Source organism: Cyphellophora attinorum (assembly GCF_001299255.1).
Source record: "Cyphellophora attinorum strain CBS 131958 chromosome Unknown Contig30, whole genome shotgun sequence".
Classification (NCBI taxonomy): Eukaryota; Fungi; Ascomycota; class Eurotiomycetes; order Chaetothyriales; family Cyphellophoraceae; genus Cyphellophora; species Cyphellophora attinorum.
Genome location: NW_017253258.1, coordinates 221,223 through 234,341, shown reverse-complemented (window position 1 = coordinate 234,341; position 13,119 = coordinate 221,223). Strand labels below are relative to the sequence as shown.

Genomic DNA, 13,119 nt, shown 5'->3' with positions numbered 1-13,119 from the left:
CCAAGGTAGCTAGCAGAGTCGACTTAGCACGACTGCTGTACTGCGTAGATGAGCTGCTCTGGTGGCATGCCGCGGTTGCTGGCACGAAGCTCTGGGTGGGTCCTCCTGAATCGTCTATTGACAGTCGCGGAGGGCGATAAAGAGCTCATCGACCGGCGACAGAGGCTTCCTCAACACCAAGAATGACGCGACACTCAACGCAGGTGAGGTTGATGGTACGTTATAATAAGGTGAATGATGGAAGCCATTGATCGATATCCGAGCCAGGTGAGGCGACGACGCGTTGTTGTGATGGAATTGGAGAAAGTTCTTTGGATGACTTCAGTTGAAGTGATGCCTTTGTTTCTTTTCCTGTTCCTGACAATCCTTTGTGCCTGCCTCATTTCTCATCTTGCTCTTGCTCGGGCAGGAGAGATGATGTGCTCTTTCCACAGAACACCGCCATAACGATGCCCGTTGCCCTCCGTCGACGGCTACACTGCCATTACTGCGGCCGGCGATCTGCCCAAACTCATCTCCGCACTTTCAAATGTGAGAACTGCGAAGCAGTCAACCATCTTGATGAGGTAGGTGCATCAGATGAGCATCAGTCCACGAAGTACTGATCGTCCTGCAGAATGGCGACATCAAAGACCCTCCCACAACTGCCGCCGCCACACCGACTCGGTATGCGAATCCTCAGCCATTCCGCACCTCGAGCATCTTCTGCGCAACTTGCATCAAGAACCAGGAGATCGTCGAGCGTCTGATTGCCAACTATGTGCCGGATGAGCGGGATTCAAAGTATCGAGCCGCAATGGCTGGCCTACCAGAGTACAAGGAGCGGCTTCATCGGGACTACCCTCAATGCTGCGCCAACTGTGAGCCTCGAGCCAGAGCTCAGATGGCTGCGGCGACCCGAGCAGCCGCGGCGGAGAATCTACGCGTACAGGTTCAGAAGTCCAAGCTGAAAAGGGCAGCCAGCATGATAGACTTCCGAGCTCTGATCGTTGGGTGCGCCCGTCTCGGCTACTTTGCCAGCATCATCGTACAGCTGCTGTGGCACTACTTTGGCTCCCAGGCCACTTCAGCGGAAACATATCGCGGCCCAGCACAATGCTTCGCCGAATGGCCTGCTCCGAAAAACTGCTACGACGGTGTACGAGATCTGGTGCCGTATGCATTAGCACTCGGAATATTTTGCATATGGTGGAATCCTGCCTGGGCTGAAAAACTCAGGGCAAGGGAGGGTTGGCTTGTTGGTCTGGGAAGATTCTACACCCTTCAGATCGCCATCCTGGTTCTACGCGTTGCAGCTTGGGTCAAAGTACCGAGTGCCAACATCTCTCATCAGCAACGAACGACTGTGCACGCTATGCTCCTCATTGTCCTTACGACATTGACCGGGTACAGCATGACCGTCATCCGCCTCAACACACCACCGCCCATCGACTGGAGCTATGAGCCACCACACTGGTCTCGGAATCGCAATACGTTCCTCCGCCAGTCGTGTCCGCTCCGACATTTCCGCTCAGCAGTCTCGCTTCGCCACAACGCCAGAATCTCCGCCCGTGGCAGCCTCCAACACCACCAGTCGAGGACGAGGATGCTATGGACTGGGCGCCTTCCCAGAACTTCCAGCCGAGGCCTGAGCCGGCCCCTCGTGTACCTGAGCCATCGCCATTCTTTGGAAAGTTGCCGGCCTTGGGCAGGGGTATGAACGAAACTCTAGAGCCCAAACAGCCCATCGGAATACCTCCAGGGTTCTTCGACAATCGTGGCCCGCTGTTGGAACAACGCCGAGCTTCGATACCTGCTCCCATGGCAGAACCAAGCTTCTTTCCGACGAGCGTCGATACGGGCTTGGAAAGCTTGTTCGGGTCAGTCTTTTCGCTCGGAAGCGACCGACAGTCGGCGTCGAGCAATTCGACATATGCAAGTACTGCTTTCGCTCAGCCAGCAGCTACGCCGCGGGCGGCGAATTCCCAGCAAAGAAGGCCACCTCCGGTATATCACACGCCAAGAGCAGCAGCGCCTGCAAGCACGGTTGACAGTGTCTCTACAACATTCTCACTTATCATATCAGTCTTCTTGCTTGGTCTCTGGCTGATCTCCGAGCGTCTGTTGATCGCCTTTCCAAATTTGAGACTCTACATCTTGGGCTCCGCGACGCTTCTGCCAATGATCAGACTGGTCATGGACAGAGCTATTTGGTCTGGCGTCTATGCTGGTGTGATGGGGCTTCTGGCTGTCTCGATCGTGGCCGGAACGGTTCCGGAGGATACTGCGTTCTCAGCAGGGGCGACCTTACTCGCACTAGATGTGCTGGGTGTGCTGGCCTCGAAGACTCGCGGGGCAATAATGTCGAGCCAGGGCAGGCAGTATTTATAGAAGATATATTTGGTGGAGTTGCTGTCACCACACATAGCATTCATGAGCGTTCAAAGCATAGACATACGCTTCGTTTCCAGACGCGGAGTTGTCCTCTTCTTTCCGTGATTGCATCTGTGCAACTTGCTTATCACGCGGATTCAAGTACGGGGTGCTGCAACGTCCAGTAGTTCTTTGCTCCTTGCCTTGCAGATATATTCGACTGAGGTCGGCGTTGAACGTTGGCATGCACTCGTCATCTAGCGTTTGGCCGCCGCTTCAACCTTGTGAACTGCACTCGCTCTAGCCCATTGCAACGTACGCATCGCAGCCGCGAAAAGCAATGTATTATGCCCCGAAAGGAGCCAGCCATATTTGGCCATCCGCAGTCATCCGGTCTTGTAGCAGGCCTAATTGCATCTTGTCGACCGGTCTCGCGCAAGCCTCGATTACTGTCATTTGAAGCATTTTTCATCTACAACGATACCGCATTAGGCAGCTGCACGCGACGGGCGATCTCCCATACGAAACTTCCAACACCACGCCCGGCAGCAATCATTGCGCCCCCAAGTTTCCCTTGTGTCAGAAGCCGGGCCGTAGCGTAACTGTTGAATTGAACTTGGCTTTGCTGTCGGGAAGGCAAAAGCGCAGCGTTGAAATCGATTTCCGCTCGGGAGAGCTCAGAATGGACGGATAGAAGCTGTTTTGGGAATGGTAGTTTCCTTTTTGGGAATGCCACCACCAGACTTCGTCTATTCTCGTGTTCTCCCTGCCAGGCACTCACGCTCACGTCCTTACGGGTGTCACTGCATCACCATGATGAGAATTTATGTCACGGAAAGTGAAGTGCCTGCCGAACCACTTCGGACAACACCGGTCTGAGAAGCAACATAGCAGACGGCACACTCAGCTTGTATGCGACGATCTTGGTACACTGAATGGTCCTATACACAGCCGCCTCCCTACCAGACCATGCCAGAGGTCATCTCACAGCGTCTTGACTCCATTCACCGCTCCCGCACTATCCCTACTTTTCGTCATCGTCAGATTCGCCCTGCCCTGCTCCTGCGCATGCCCCGCAATGATCCCAAAATTCGCCGTATCAACCCTCAGATACGTCCTGCTCCCCTGCACGAACCAAAATCCAATGCTGATCACCAACATTACTCCAAACACAGCTATCGCCCAGTTCATATCCGCGATGCTCGGATTCGGGTCACCGGGAAAGAAGAAGAACACGGTCGTGATCGAGCAGTAGATGATACTGACGATGTTGGAGGGCATGCCTGCCCAGCCGAGGTTGAAGGACCTCGAGGCAGGGAGTTTGTCCCGCCCAGCGACGAGGAGCGCAATGATCGGTATGGCGTAGGAGATCGTGAGGGCGATGGTGCTGACGCTCAGGATTGCTTCGAGTACGGTATCGGCGAAAAGGTAGAGGACGCCGATGACAGCTGCGATGAAGCCCTGCGCCCATGTCGCGCGGACAGGTACGCGCCAGTATTCGTCGACCTTGGCGAAGTAGTTGAAGAAGGGCACGCCGCCGTCGCGGGCGAAGCTCCAGGTCAGCCGGGAGGCCGTTGTGGCAAGACTTAGATTCTGGCCGATGCCGCTGACGATGAATAGCGCGAGCAGAACGACTGCTGCTGTGAGACCCATCGCCTCGACGCAGAGTTGGATGAACGGGTGATCCGCGTTGACGACGTCGTCGATATTCTGTATCGAGAACAGGCAGATCATCATGAAGATAAACCCCGAAATGGACCCCGTCAGCACACTCAACCACACGATCCTCGGCCCAGTCTTGCTCGCATTCGGCAACTCCTCCACCATATGTATACACGCATCAAACGCCGTCAGCCCATACGCACTCTGCACCAGCCCCGTGAACCAGACCACCCCACTCGACCACCCACTCTGATTCTCCCAATCCCCAAACACGAAGCTCGCCGGCTGAAACCTCTCGCCTGACCTCACCCCAACAGAAATCAACAGCCCCAACGCGAATACAAAAAACAACAGGATAAACGTCGAGCCCACAAAACTGTTAATCCACGGCAGCACCTTATCCTTCCGACAGGCCACCACATTGACCACCGTCAAGAACAACACGATGGCCACGTACAGCAAGAAATTCACCCAACCCTTCCCCGCTGGCGCCCAGTCCGGAACATACAGCACGTTCATAGCAAGAATAAACTCCGTCATGAACGCCGCCTGACTCGCCGTGATCGTCCACCAGCCGAACGTGTTGATCCACGCTGTCATGTAGCTCGCGAACCGCCCCATCGGGGTAGTCCAGAAATGATACACCCAAAACGCCTGCCCCAAAGCCGTGGGCATAGCACTCAACAACTCGCCGAGGGAGGCGGCGACGCAGAGGTTGCAGAGCGTAACGAGGACGAGGCCCCAGAGGATGGTGACGGGTCCGCCGGCGGTGAGACCCGTGGAGAGATTTTGGGCGAGGGTCGACCAGGTGCCGAGGACGGTGAAGGCGAGGGCGAACATGGACCAGGGGGAGAATTGGCGGACGAGTTCTTGCGAGTGGCCCAGGTTTTCGAGGATGGATTCATCGTGCTCGATTTGGGAGGCGTGCCGCTCGGAGGCGGAGGGCCTTCTGGAAGAAGACATGTCTGCTCTCAGATGGTCGTTGCTGGAGCTGGAGCTCTTTGCTGGGATGAAGTTGAAGCGGTGGCGTGGTATATAGCTCTACGGGATGCTCTGCTTGAAGACAGGAGACCGGCCCGTGAGGGACTCGTCACCTACCCCGTGGAGACGGGACGAGAAACCGACGGAACAAAGAACCTGGGGTTCGTGGGACCTGAACGGCTGGCACGCAGAAGCGAAGCAAAGGCGACAGAGCGACAGGGACATGTTGACGAATTGAATGAAGCTTTGCAAAATTAGACGAACTGGAATGTTGTGGGGATGACGGGGTAGTCCGACGGCGGAATCTGGTGCATGGAGATTGAGTTTTCGGATGTTCCTGGAGGAGATGAAATGACGTTGTGAATTTGCGACGTGTTGCTTCACTGTTGATGCTATTTAGTCTGTCTGGTAGATGTACAAGGTCGAATCGTCGTGACTCCGTCATCTCCGTTGATGTTTGGAGGTTCTCTTACCTACGTGGGCAACAAGTAGTAAGTCCGAAACATTATGGGCACTCACAGGCCATGTATAAGCAGAGCAGCGGCTCTGAAGGGACAGTAGCGCGTCCTCGTCGTTCTCGAAGCGTTGATACCACGTTTGAGTCTAGGATGAACGCTGTCAATGTGCAGGTGAAGACTTCCTGGTGAGTGGGGGATCTGTCTGCTCACGGTCGTCCTGCAGCAGCTTGCTTGATGCCATGTGCCAGCCAACAAGCATTCGCTGCAATCGACATCGGGAGAATGTGTTCTTGCCAATGGCCCCTGTCATCAACGCCCTAGGCGTCGATCGGAAGGCGAGAGTCCGCCTCAAAGCGTCGGAATCGCCAAGCCACAGCGGAGCGGCGCCTGAGTGCGCGAGTCTCTTGGTGGAAGAAAGTTCGACAGCTGGCGGTACTTGCTTGTCTGCCAACTGGCCTCAGCATTTCGGCACAAAAACCTCGATGGATATGTAAATATCTGTCCTTGTCAGTGTAGCAACATGATGCAACGCTCTTCCAATCTTCCCTCGTCACGCGCCTGCATTTCTTCACTTACCAATCGCCTTCGCGCGGTTTTCACAATGGGGAGCCACAGCAGTCGCGGATTCATGTCGCTACCCGCAGAGGTTCGAACGATGATCTATGAGGACTTCTTCCGCGGCATCAGATTAGTCCCAGTCCAGAGGTATTGCGAATGCTTTGAGTCTTCCATGGACAACAACAGGCTTGGTCTATTCCTGGTCCGTTACTCCGAGCACGAACTTGTGAGGGAAGCTCTCTGGAAATGCGCGATAGTCGTTTTCCTGCAGTCGACGTCCTTAGCAGCATTCGTGCTGAATTCCGCATATCTGGCCAGCAAAATCCAGATGATAGAACTTCACGCGTACTCCCAAGTGCCATCGACCCTGGCGCGAAGGGCCCTCGGCCGACTGGTCAACTTGGTTGAAATTCGTGTAGTCACCCGTGCTACGGTCCTTGTGCCTGAAAAGAATATCAGCGGCTGGGTTCACGCGAACACGTCGTCGCTCGATGGATGTCTCGATCTTCTGTTGCGCGATACATCGAAAACGATCATCAGAGATCTCGTGCACGAAGAGCCGCTACCGGTGATTGGTCAGGGAACTCAATTTAGTCACGGTGGGAGCTGAGGGCATAAGCCAGTGGTCAAGATCGAATTCAAGCTGGAGCCTGCGATGAGCGATTCTGAAATACTGTTGTCGTCACCATTCTTCTGGTTTGAAAGGCCAGCAGACAGTCGCCGAATCCAAGTCGTTTTTCACTCCAGCTCCTGGTCGATTACTGGTATTCAGAACGACAATCCGTTTTCGATTCCGCAGACGCCGAGGGCAATTACGGAACCGGGCGCCAGCGAGCTTGTGAAGGTCTGGAACAATCAACAACGATATGAGGAAGACATTAGAGCCGCATCGGAGGCATGCTGCCTGGGGTTTGCATTCGACCACGCGTCTCAGTATGTCGTTCTCCATCACGCAATCGAACGTGCTGCTCGAACTGGTGACCCTGACTCGATATGGGCTTTGGCCCATATGGACTGGCGATGCTTACAGCGTAAGTTCTGCAAGTTCCCCAACCGCGGTTGTCTCGGTGGTCTCATACGAAGAACGAGAGGTGTCCAAAGACATGCAAGAGCATCAGGCGGCGCGTGAAGGATGTGCGTCAAGACGTTTGGCGGCGCATGAAGGATGTGAATCAAGACACTAGGAAGACGACTGGTCCAGGACTCGACGAAGTGTGATTCACGAGAGACGAACGGACCTTGATAGGCCTCAATCAACGTTGGAAAAACTTGAGAGCAACCAGCATGGCAAGCCTGCGAAACAACAGTGCATCAACTGCGCCAGTGTCTGACTGCTTCCCCCTACTCGCCCACGTTCAATCAGGCAGCGGCGGCGCCAAGTCTATCACTTGGCCCTCAGTTCAAGGATCTTCGAGAGCTGATCTATCATCACACCGTCGCTAGCCGTTATATGTGAGCACAGTTGATATCAGCTGCCGCTGTCGTCGCTGTTTGGACCTACTCGCTGTTCAGTGCCTGTCGACTATGCATCCGGAGTGGCTCTTCCCGTAGTCATACTGCTCCAGAGCTTGCTGGGAGCTGTTCGTGTTCTGGGTCGTGGCAACCACTCAAGATGTTCGGCTAAGAAATGAGCGTCTTTTCCAGAGAGACCACAAACTCCTACAGCGCCCTCCCTGGCAACGCGACTGATGATGAGTCGTTCTGACGACTTGATACTCAAGTGAGGCTCATCTGATAACTGCTGGCTCGATCTGCAAGACCATTCTCTACTTCAGAGCCCGCCCTGACCTCGATTCTCAGTGTTCTGGGCAAGTGATGAAAACGCTCATTTTGTGCTCGAACAGCCTGCCACTGCGCGCAGCGAACTATGACCGCTAACGTCGTCAGCGCAATCAAACTGCACATCCACTGGTCTTAAAGCGGAGAGAAAGCCAGACGACCATCGTCCAGTCCTGCACGAACACGGATTCCAAAGGGACGCTTCACTCGCCATGCATGTCACATTACTTAAGTATTCTCCAAGCTCCACCGACCATGGAATCAGTGTCGGGCGACACCGTTAAGCAATGTACAGCGCATTGCTGCGTATGGCTGATTTGCCGATTTGACGGCGACGCCAAATTCGTTGTTCCGGGGCAATGGCTACGGATCACGGTTAGGAGCACCTAACATACGAAGCCCACGTATAACCGTTGCCAAGCACACAAGGATCACTTTCGAAAAATCAATGCTGGACCATCTGACCACTGTCCGTCGACCGCGTTTGGCAAGCTTGAGACAACACGAACACGGCTGCGGCTTTCATGTCCGTGTCAAGCCTGGCAGTGACACTGATCCATGCCCGTAAGGCGAGTACACGACTACTATTGATCGTGCATCTGCCTTCCGCCCTACCTCTGACAACGAGTTGATTACGCTCCTATCCTGGCCTCAGCTTATGTCCCGCTGTTCGAATGGAAGATGTTCCAATGGAACTTGCATGCCCGATGAAGTGGTTCCCGTCGATTGCATAGGCAGGAGCTCGTGTCATATATAAGTGGATGATGGTTACCATGCATGGCGTGGACCTCGTGGTCATCAATACTGATCCTATCTGACACTTCTTAAGTACTTTCCTTTCTCCCAACCCGGGACACCACACTCGTTTCACTTCCGCATTGCACATTCGTTTGCTAAACGCAGTCCTATCATACACAATGAAGCAGCTCTCCACAGCCTTTCTTGCCCTCGCGGCATCGCAGCTGGTCCGCACTGCTGCTGTACCGTCTTGCCACGAGGAGCTATCACCAGACAAGGAATGGACGCCGGTCACTGGCCCTCAGACTCCGCCATCACCTCCGATTCCGGGACCCGCGGGTGTTTCAAAGCCACCTGCTGGCCCCGGCGGACCTCCGACTGGTCCTGGTAAGCCTGACGAGGGACCTCACCCACCAGATCATCCCGAAGGCAGCTCCAAAGAATGCGATGTCGTTGTTCTGGGTGGTGGCGCGTCAGGCTCGTACATCGCCACTGAGTTGTACTTGCAGAAGTACACAGTCTGCATTGTCGAGAAACGTGGTGTGCTTGGCGGCACCGTTAACACCTACAAAGTTCCCGAAACCGGCAAGACTGTTGACTTTGGCGTGATCAACTGGTTGGCTCTGCCTGAGATGGTGGAATACTTTGAGCAGCTGGGCGTCGAAACAATCCCTACGCCTTACCAAATCCCTCCACAAGTTGTCGTGGACTTTGCAACAGGCCAGCAGCTTAACTCGACGGGCATGGCATGGGTAGAATACTGGGCTGGCGTGGTGCAGGACCTCGGTGAGAAGTGGGCATACTCCTGGCCAGACTCTCCAACCCTACCTAAGGACCTTACACTCCCTGCTCCAGACTACATGATCAAGCACAACATCACCGATATGGCTGAATTGATTCGGTTTGATATCCCGAGCAAAGCCACCGCCGATATTCCTATGGCGTACCAGCTCAAGTACTTTGATTGGTATGATGCCTTCGCCAGCAATATACCTTATGTCACCACTCACGACCTTAACAATCAAGATGTCTACAATCGGGTCGCCAAGCTGGTTGGTGCAGATAATGTCTTCTTCAACAGCGAAGCTGTCAGGATCGCCCGTTCGGCCGTCCCTGGAGGGCACCCTGAGAAAAGCAAATCTCCTGTGCAGCTGGAGGTGAAGACCTCAGACAAGACAACGACTATCAACGCCAAAGCCATGGTGCTCGCCTACCTCCCGCAGCCCGACGGTCTCTCCGCTTTCGACTTCGACCCCTCTGAGCGCGACATCTTCAGCAGCTTTAGAGTCAACATCATATATACTGGCATCGTCAGCCAGTCTGGTCTGCCGCAGGGATCCTTCTACAGCAACACTAACGCCAAAGACCCGCTCGGCAACCCACCGTACCCGTACGTAAACACCATCCTCCAACGAGCCAACTCGATGTCGGCCTTGACGACTCCCACGAGTTCTACGTCGCATCCGGTCGCATCCTCTCCGACGCTGAAGTCCACAAGACGCTATTTGACGGGGTTGCTACACTCAAGAAGTCTCTAGGCGTCACCACGAATTCCACTCAGAAGCCTGTCATCAAGGCACTCGAGCTCCATCCGCAGCTAGAGCCCCATGTCAGCGGCGAAAAGATCGAGGCCGGCTTCTACAAGAAGCTTAACGGTCTGCAAGGCGCCAAATCCACTTGGTACGTCGGCAACTACATCGCCGGCCTCAGGACGGCGGAGGTCGTCAAGCATGCCCATGACCTGGTGCTACCCGAGCTGTTGGAATATCTCAAGGCTGAGAATACTTCGGCCTCGGTTGAAATTGCGGTCATCGCCAATTCGACGATAAGTGGTATATCCAGAGTTCGACGGTCACGATCTTTGGATTCTACAGTCACGATAGATCTCAACCCGACAACAACCGCCGCTTGGCACGACTTCCCGAAACGTCTGCCGCCTGTGGACACCACATTCACAACGGATCTGACTCCCACGACAAGCGCCGCCTGGCACAACTTCCCGTGAGGAATCCCCTCCCGCGGCGTGCCCATTGCAACCACCACGTCAAGGTCGAGAAACGCAGTGCTCGACAGCGCTTGATCGAGAGTTGTACATTGGGCTGGCATCGGATTGGTCATGTCTTGAAAAGGAGACTGGAGTAGCATCGCGATGCACGATTGAACGAGGCTCAAGCCTGCGTCCAGGCCCCAATCTCTTCCAAGAGATTGCTGCTTGCATTTGGTAATGACATTGCGTTTACAATTCTTGCATAGTGTCGTGCTAACATCACGACGACTGGTGCCTATATTCACGATAGAAGTTTAATGTTCTCTGTGATCAATAACGACGAGCAGAACTTTTAATCGAATATTTTCTATCATACTTCATCGCTGATTTCTCACTATGCTGGTACACCCCAGCGTGAGTCTGCAACAGCAGATGAGATCTGTTACTGCTTTCAAGCCATTCTTGATGTGGTTCTCTCGCCAGCTTCGCCGATGCCGGCCACATTATCAACACCATGCCCCAGCGGCCATCGTACAGATGGCACACCATATCGCTTCCCCAAGCCGCTCTATCCCGATCACGACAGCGCAAACTTACTCCTCGCCCGCAAGCTCGCACCGAAGTAGTACAGTCCCCAAACACCCACTACACCCAAACACAACAATCCCGCAAGCAGGCTCACACCCGGCCCAATCCCCAGATTCACAAACAGCGGGTGCGCATACAAGATTGATCCCGACGCCAGCGCGCTCCGACACAGATCATTCGCCGCAAACAGACTCGCCGCATACTGCGGGTACGTCAACGGCAGGTAGATGAAGATACACTGGAACAGGATGAACGCTCCGATCGGGAACAGCGTCAACCCAATAGTCGCGACGATCCAATGAACACTCTCCCGCGAGCTCCATCCGAACCAGAACAGCCCGATGGGGAGGAGGAATGTCGAGAAGATAGCTGGAATGAGGCGGTCTTCTTGCAGCCCCAAGCCGTGTTTCTTGATCTTCGGCTCGACGAAGTAGTAGACGTAGGAGCAGTAAACGACGACGCCGATGGCGCAGCCGATGCTGATGACGAGGAAGGGAAGGCCCAGCTCGCCGAGGTTGAAGCCGTAGATGTCGACGTAGACTAGCGGAAAGACTTCGAAGAAGGAGTAGTAGATGCCGTAGATGCAGGAGGTGTAGATGTTGGTGAAGAGGACACCGGGGTCTTTGATGCAGATCTCGATAGGTCGGGCGAGGGCCTCCCAGAGGGTGTGCTTGAAGTCCATTCCTGCTTGGTCGATCTCGGATTGGGATTTGAGCATTGGGTTGCCGGTGAGCTTACGCAGGCGGCGGGCCCGGTGAAGGAGGATGTAGCCCGCGGAGGTCTCGGGCATGAAGAAGAGCATGATCAGGAAGACGGGCGCGGACATCCAGAGATTGATCCAGAGGGACCAGCGCCAGTTCTCGTTCATGACGGCGAAGCCTGAGAGGAGAGGTCCGAAGGCGGGGGCGCAGAACGCGGCGGCGGTCCAAGCGGTGAGAGCGTAGGGGAGCTTGATGATGTTATAGAGATCGCCCATGGACGCGCCGCCAGTGGCGAGAGCCGGGCTCGAGAAGTAGCCAGTGATGAAGCGGAGAACCAACAGGCTGGCAAAGGAGTCGGCGAGCGCAGTTGGAACCGCAAGAATGACAAATAGACCGTAGGAGATGATGTACGGCCAGTTCCTGCCGATGACAGGAATCTCGCTGATGGGCGAGAACAGCAGCGGACCTGTACCATACCCGATAACGTACATCGACAGACCAAGACCAGCCGCTACAACGCTAACGTTGAACCTCTCCATCACGCCCGGTACTGAAGATGTGTAGGTAGCAGAAGAGGCATATGCGGTGAATGTGTAGAAGAAGATGATTGCTACTGCGCCAGACTTTCGCCAGCTCGACCAGTTCTGCGGGTTTTCTGGGTCGTCAGTGGTATACCAGTCAACCAGAATGACGCCGTCAGCGGTTCGTGTTGGAATGATCACGGCGCTCTGAGCGCGATCAATGGCTTCTTCCTGCTCGGCCTCGAAGCGTTCAGCCGTGTATGGTCGAGTCTGCTCGCGAGTGACAGTGCGAGAAGTCGTGAGCTTCGAGGTGCGGGAGAGATTTGAGCGAGCCGTAGGTGCGTGAGTCAAAGCCTCGTGGTCAACACCATGGTCTGTGTTGATTGGCTTTTCTGGATCAACGGCGTCGGCGGCCGGCGAATGTTCTGAGGATACATGGGAAGGTTGTCGCTGAGCAGCAGCCTCGTCGGCTTCAACAGCTTTCTCTTCGAGTTGAGCTGCCTCCCACGGAAGTTGAAAGCCAGGCTCTTCTTCTGGAAAGCGGAGGAACCGGGAGCCTGTCGCCAAGCGGATGAGCTGCCCGATGGGCGCGTCACGGATGAGGGCTGAGAACTTGGTCATCTTGGCGATTTGTAGGGGTAGTAGGGTAGGTGGAGGGAGGTGGTGAGGATGGTGACGGCAAGTTGACCTGGACGATGTGATGGGAAGGGATGTCAGTGAGGTGGCTATATACCTTCACTTGTACCTGATCTTACCCACGCTTTGACTCATCGCATCTGGCGTCGAACTTTGTC

At 54.8% G+C, this 13,119-nt stretch overlaps 4 protein-coding genes across 4 annotated transcripts; 2 read left to right on the top strand and 2 right to left on the bottom strand.

Moving 5' to 3' along the window:
- Positions 1-449: 449 nt before the first annotated feature.
- On the top strand, positions 450-2,370 carry AB675_4403 (Integral inner nuclear membrane protein ima1; the record flags this gene model as incomplete). Its single annotated transcript, XM_018144540.1, has 3 exons — positions 450-566; positions 617-1,455; positions 1,515-2,370. 3 exons carry the CDS (start codon positions 450-452, stop codon positions 2,368-2,370), a joined length of 1,812 nt encoding a protein of 603 aa, XP_017996480.1.
- A 966-nt stretch (positions 2,371-3,336) lies between these two features.
- On the bottom strand, positions 3,337-4,977 carry AB675_4402 (Choline transport protein; the record flags this gene model as incomplete). The annotated part of the gene is made up of 1 exon (XM_018144539.1): positions 3,337-4,977. One exon carries the CDS (start codon positions 4,975-4,977, stop codon positions 3,337-3,339), a length of 1,641 nt encoding a protein of 546 aa, XP_017996566.1.
- Positions 4,978-8,707: 3,730 nt separating this feature from the next.
- Positions 8,708-10,533, top strand: AB675_4401 (Beta-cyclopiazonate dehydrogenase; the record flags this gene model as incomplete). The annotated part of the gene is made up of 2 exons (XM_018144538.1): positions 8,708-9,922; positions 9,979-10,533. 2 exons carry the CDS (start codon positions 8,708-8,710, stop codon positions 10,531-10,533), a joined length of 1,770 nt encoding a protein of 589 aa, XP_017996523.1.
- A 559-nt stretch (positions 10,534-11,092) lies between these two features.
- Positions 11,093-12,946, bottom strand: AB675_4400 (Transporter mfs1; the record flags this gene model as incomplete). Its single annotated transcript, XM_018144537.1, has 1 exon — positions 11,093-12,946. The coding sequence occupies one exon, from the start codon at positions 12,944-12,946 to the stop codon at positions 11,093-11,095; it is 1,854 nt and encodes a 617-aa protein (XP_017996539.1).
- Positions 12,947-13,119: the final 173 nt, after the last annotated feature.